The 6,554-nt window shown below is 42.8% G+C and overlaps 1 protein-coding gene across 1 annotated transcript in view; it reads right to left on the bottom strand.

Annotated features, from left to right (window-relative positions):
• Nucleotides 1-3,366: 3,366 nt before the first annotated feature.
• Nucleotides 3,367-6,554, bottom strand: part of ONECUT3 (one cut homeobox 3) — a 224,928-nt gene continuing 221,740 nt past the window's right edge. The window contains exon 2 of the mRNA XM_078669976.1: nucleotides 3,367-3,659. Coding sequence (XP_078526102.1) covers nucleotides 3,367-3,659 — 293 coding nt within the window. The remainder of the gene's footprint in view (nucleotides 3,660-6,554) is intronic.

The raw sequence follows: 6,554 nt of genomic DNA, 5'->3' as shown, positions 1-6,554 counted from the left end.
ATAAAACTGGCTGTGATCAACAATGTGTTATGGTGCAGCAAACTAAAATATGAGTTTGTGTATGGTTTCATTCCAGAGGATGTATCTTCTCTCAGTAAGGGTGAGGGATGCCAAGTAACAAACAAAGCTTAATCAAGTGTGTCTGTTGAGTGGTGCAGAATTAGGACTCAAGATGTTTTAGGGTATGCCATGCAACCCCTTACCTGGTCAACTACCCCACCCACATGCTACAGGGAGGAACAGGCCCGCCAAAACTGAGGTATTGAGAGTTTAGAGCAAAAGCTTAGGAGTTTGTGAAATGATCACACCTTTGGTACAAGGAAAAGGCACTCATCCAGCACTCTAACCTTCTATTTCCAATATCTGTAAGCCACCAGGAACCTGCCTCGCAACAGTTTGTGCCATATGCAGAAAATGGAGTCAACCTTATGGAAACAGGACGCTGGCTGAAGGGTATTTGAGATATATATATATATATGAGAGAGAGAGAGAGAGAGAGAGAGAGAGACTGTGTGAATGTTAAGAGAGGGGTGAAGAAGGTAAAGAGTCAATACTCAACAAAAGTAGAGGGTGAATGTATAGAGGTTTATGCATGAACCTGTCACAAAGGTAGCGGGAAAGTGCAGTTTCCAGCACAGACCAGGCAAGTGGGAACAAAATCTTTGGTATCAGACGTGATTTTTTTTCATCTCAATCACACATTGAAAACTCGAGTGAGGTAGCCTTTCTCAACAGGGTTCTCACTAGAAATGTCTTGTTTATGCATGGTTCTTTTTTGAGCGGAGAGAAGTTTATGAGCAAAATATCATTCACTTCCCCCGGGGTAGAAATATACGCAATACTAGTGCTACTACTGAAGGTTTGGTTCAAGATTCCGTCTTCCTCAGCATCATCGTCACCACATCACAGGAACAACAAGGAGCAATTTATAGGGAAACTCTTTTTTTTCCTCCCCTTTGCTTTTTTGGCAACACACAAAAAAACCTGCCTGTAGTTTGCATCTCCAGATTCTGTTCTCTCTTTGGTAGTAGCTTTATCTTTTTTTACTTCTTGTCCTTTACCCTTCAGAGTGAAACTCAACATTTGTTTCAAACCTTGAACTTTGTTTCCCAAGTGAAGGTTTTTTTTTTTCTCGTTTTTTTGGTTTATATATATGTATTTATATATACATTGACAGTTTTTTTTTCAACAAGGTGCCGAACTGTTGCACAAACACGTTTGTTGTAAAGTGAATAGAAACTATTCAGAATAAACACATCTGAGATGGTACTATATATTACCCGCATCATTTAAATAGTATCATTTTTAGTTCGTAATTGTCCTGCCCCTCTCCCGTACTGACTGTGTACGGGGTGCAGAGACAATACCTTTCACCCTATAGATTCCAGAAGGAGCTCCTGCTAGGACCCAGGAACCTTTTTGAAGTATGAGGGAGGTCTTGGAAGGATTCTCCGTTTTCCGGCCTTGGATTGTGTCTGCATTTTATGGCACACGAATCATCGTGAGAACAAAAACAAAATTGAGTTTCTGTTATCTATAGTACCATCTTCCATGATTAGCATTAAGGCAGTTGCTATTGGCACGAAAAAAAGAACCATTCTTCTCCCTTCAAGATTCACTGTCACCATTTCCAATGTTTGTGGCTGGCTTTCCTTCCCGAACTGTTTCGAACTGTGCGGTGTTGCATTAGTCGCCTTGTGGGGACTCACTTTTTCAAGTGGGAGGGCTAACCTGTTCTTTGGTAGAAGAGACAATAATACTTCCATCAGGTTAAAATAAAAATTTGCAAATCCCTTAAGATTTATTAGCGCTTGAAGCACAGCCAGGTTCCTTGAGGCGCTGCCATTTTCTTTTTTTAGACACTGTTGAACATGGCCGACCTATCAACACCACTGTTTTGCCCAAAACAAAAACAAAAATCTGGTTTATTTTTTGTAAGTCGGTTTTGAATGTGCTTGTAGACCCGCGTTACCTTTGAAGTGGCACAGTGCAACAGAGATTATTTCCCCTCTTCCTGGGGTAGGTTGCTATCTGTCTTGGTTTCTGAGAAATATTTGTGACTCAAATGTGTAAGCAGTTTCCTGCACTGTCCTGAACACCCATTCACTGTATATAAGTGGGTGTTTGGCATGTCCAAACGGATCGTGAACAGTGGCAGCTCCACATTGCTGCCTTGGCCTCACCTGATGTGCCCAGAGGGCAAGGCAGTCTTGCGTTGCCCTGTAGGTTTGAATAACTCTCGCTATGTGCCGTCTTTTTGTGGACAACACACAATTTGATTTTTTTTATCCCAAATTATTTTGAGGATTCAATCTTGAACGTATTTGGATAAGGTGACCACTAGTTCATTAGAAATTCAGAGATGCCAAAAGGTTTAACCCAGAATGCATTGACGTGGAGAATAAATTATCCAATGGGTTACCCCTTTGGCCAACATTTCCGTTGGCATCCCGGGACACTTCCTTTAGTTTATATTGGCGCTTGTGCAGTTGGTGGCTTCGCAGTGGGTGTCTTTTCAGGTTTTACCTAATGACACATTTCTTGACTGCCAGAAGTGGCCTAAATCAGCACAGCGGTGCCTTCTGTATCCATTTACTGTGGTTATCTTAATTGATTGAATTCAGCACTTTTATGTAGAAAGAGTCAGGTGTTTATGGTCTTCTGGACTTTTCCTGTCCCTTCATATTTTATCCAGGATCAGGTACTCAGACTCATCTGTAAGGGGATGATCATGATGGACATCGGTCGTCTGCCGGGTGGCTTTGTTTGCATTATGGAAAAATATTTATTTATATATGTACATGTTGTTCTTTAAAAGACCCCAAACATTGAGCTGCTGATTTCGGATAGCCTCTTAGTCGGATGGACACGTGATGAAAATTCTGAACAAATGTCATGACAGCTCGCTCAACGTGAAGGTGGCACCTAGCAGTACAAACACATTTGGCAGATCTGCAATGGATCACAAGGTAAGGGACTTCTTAAAAAAAAGTTTCAATTAATTTGCCTCCAAAGACAAACTAGTGTGTGATGTTAGAATGTTCCAGTTTTTGGTGAATTAAACAGAGCTGGGAGTCTGCTCCCTTTGCTTGGGATTCCAAGGAGCCGGGGCATCAATATTACAAGGAGATGATTCCGTCGCCACGATGAGTGAAGTGCATTACTAATGTTGCAGGAGGATAGGCGAATATGCTGACATGCTTGTGATTGTTTTTTTTAGAATGTAGTTAGGTATAGTCTCCAAAACCTCCACTGGATTGCCCTTATTTGTTTGCCGCATTATCTAGAGTCTAATTATTTAGTTGTCGTTGTCCATACTGTAAAATGCTGGAGTTGAAAAAATGAAAGAAAGGAGAGAACAAAACCTCATGCTTTGGAAAAGGTGCCACCAGATGATGAGGGCATGCCAGGGTTGGCACCGGGATCCTCCTGCCACCGGTTCATGCACCGCCGGCGGGCGTTCATGAAGAAGTTGCTGACAGTGTTGAGCTCCAAGCCTAGCTGCTGTGAGATGGTGATCTGCATTTCCTTGGAGGGGCGCTTGTTCTCTTTGAATATGGCGATCAGGGTGCGACGCTGTAGGTCGGTGAAGACCAGGCGCTGTTTCTTAGGCTGCATGTTCCGATCCTTCTGCTGCTCTTGCTCTTTGCGTTTGCAGGCTGCGCATAGAAAAAGAAAGGACATTGTTAACGCAACCAATACCACAAATTTACACATCAACACTTTCTGCCAGCTTCTGATTATTAAGTATTGACAACTGAGTAAGCAGTAGCGCCGACAGAAGAAGGCTCTTCCTTACAGTTCATAGTTGGCAGGCAACAATCTACCTGCAAGAACCCCCATTAAGGAACACTCATGCTTTACTCCCTTTCAACTTAAATTTAAACATACAATTCTACTTTCTTACCACTATACTGAGAATTCAATAGGCGGATTAGACATTTGAAAAAGCACTCAATGTAAGAACTGTGTACATTCACTTAGCTGTAAGTGCTCCACTTTTGTCACACAAGTCCCATCTAATACATATTTTTCATGTGCCACCCTGTTTGCCACCTTAATAAAACCCTAGCAAGTGCTTTCGGTTCTCAATCTTTCAAGCATTGGTGTGTGGAGGGAAACAGCGTTTACAATGCAGACAGAACTACACAGTGCCATTACAATGCACACAGGTACTACAACAAACGTGTTGTTACCGCGCATGCCATTACCATGCAAGTCGTTACAACACCTTGCTTTAGGGAACGCAAACTACGGTTGCACAGACTGGAGTTGGAATAGTAAAATATACTATTACACAGTCCATGCGCTTCCCTAAGGCCATTTGTTGTAACAACTTGATTTGTAATAGAACGCGTGATAAGGAGGCGTTTGTTGTATTGCCCGCGTTGTAAGGCAAGTGTTGCAAAAGCATGCGTGATTAGGTCACACATCCATGTGCGAATGGTATGTTGAATGCCACTTCTGATGCCAATATCGCTGCCCTCTTGGCCAATAATACCCAGCTGGAAAGTTGACTGAGGCAACCCTAAAGTTTAGACGTGCAACTGTATCACATCAGCAGGTCTTCTGCTTGATACAATCTGCAAATGCTGAAATTCTGGGGGTGAAATAAACTCTTATGTTCAGGAAAGGCGACATGGTCCCTGAGTGTTATCTCCTTTATTCGAAGGAGGGGTGTGGGTGGTTGAGTAAAATCATACAAGTACTTATTTGACCCATAAAACAAATGGACAGACTTTTTTGCTGGTAAGACGTTCCTTTTAAATACAATTCATAATTATTTTTGTGTGTCCGTCCGCCATTTCTACCAAATCGGGGAATACTATTGTAGGCGGTTGAATTCAATGCCACAGATCCCATACATTTGTTTGAACATAAAACTTTGCTTTCTTGGTGAAGCTGTTCTTGCTAGCTGGCAATCCTGAGCTCATCAGCCCTCAATAGGACAGATGCAGCAGGGCGATAAAAATCACTATTTATGTCGAAGAACATGAGCTACCAGTTTATGGCCGTGTACATGGAACTACACAGCACAAAATGTGTAAGTGCCCAAGTTATAACAGGGTTGGTTTTTGCATTGTGGAGACAGAGCAGAGGGTTTCATGCTCGATGTTTTGCCTGGCAGGGCGTATCTGCACCTCTACCCACAATAATCAGGACACAGGTTTGGGTATGCTCTCAACTCCTGTAAATTTATTGTTGAGGAGACCATACAAAGACGATGCCTTGAGTTGATAATCAGTCTTCTTACATGATCCAGGGAGCTTGGAATACTGTGGTTGGCCATTAGATGGTGTATTCCTTGGAATTATAGGGCACAAGATATATATGTTGGCGCCCCGAGCGAGAGTGTGAAAAATCCTAATGTGCATAGACTTGCATATAATTGACATTTTTAAGATGCACCTGTCAGAGGATCCACAAAGTTCACCATTGAGCAGCGATCTTTTACGTGCAGCAACCGTGTGCTATCTTAAGTGAAAGAGGGGACGCGGAATTACTATATTTATATTGAAGGCTCATCCGAAACATAACACAATATTGTGCCAGCTCAATTCACTGTAGGAAACAAGATTACGATTGCAAGTAATTTTCTAGAAAACATCAAGAATTACAGCATGATGGTGAGGTCTCACATTAAAAAACACTGGAATGAAGCAGCACTACAAGGTTTGAAATTGCCCTCTATCTGGAACAAGAGTGACTTTGTGGATATGGGTGTTCTAAACGTACAACTCAGGAGCCACACGAAATGGTTATGAGAGAAGACCGTGCCTTTTTGGGGGCAAAGCAGGAAATCTAGAGATAAGCAAGACACTATCATAGAAAGATGAAACTCTACAGTCTAAGACAGAGATCTCCTGTGAGAAGGCCAGGGAAGAGACGCTGTGTTGTGTGTGGATCACAATGGGAGACTCAGATTGGGATGATGAAGGGGGAAGATGAAAAGGAGTGGCACAGGACGCAACAATATATTGAGAGAAATAAGACATAACAAGAGGCGTCTTAAGCCTGATAAAGAGAACTCTGCTCTGCAAAGGTAGGCCCCATGTCAGGAAAATTCCCTGCTGAGAAAACAAATACGGGAAGACCTTCTGGTGGGTGAAATGGTCTTTTAAATCAGACAGTAGGGTTTTTTTTTGCTGAGGCAGCACAACCTTCCTTTCCCACATCGTCTAATTACAGCACCGTGAAAACAAAATCAATTGGCGCTACACGCCACTCTATTTACAGCTGTGACTGTCGCTGTAACTGGGGCAGGCTTACATATGCCATTGTTTCTTGATTGGTTTAACAACTGGGTGGGTGGAACCATTGCTCGGCGGAGTGGGTCTGAAAGAGGCGTATTCGTGTTCGGTGACATTAAACGGTGCAGGGGGTATCCTCTAGTCTTAAAGTGAGCACGCAGATGATGATGTGTGCTGGTTCATTTCCAGTGCAGCGGTTTGCTGAGGTCAGCATTAGGGAGCCCCAGCAGAGCTATCTGAATGCGCTGCACCGAGATATGGCGAGAGCAGAAAGTCGCGACGATGGTGTCAATTCACAACGGA

This window comes from Lissotriton helveticus, chromosome 12 (assembly GCF_964261635.1).
Source record: "Lissotriton helveticus chromosome 12, aLisHel1.1, whole genome shotgun sequence".
Lineage (NCBI taxonomy): Eukaryota > Metazoa > Chordata > Amphibia > Caudata > Salamandridae > Lissotriton > Lissotriton helveticus.
This window is presented reverse-complemented; position numbering and strand designations above follow the sequence as displayed.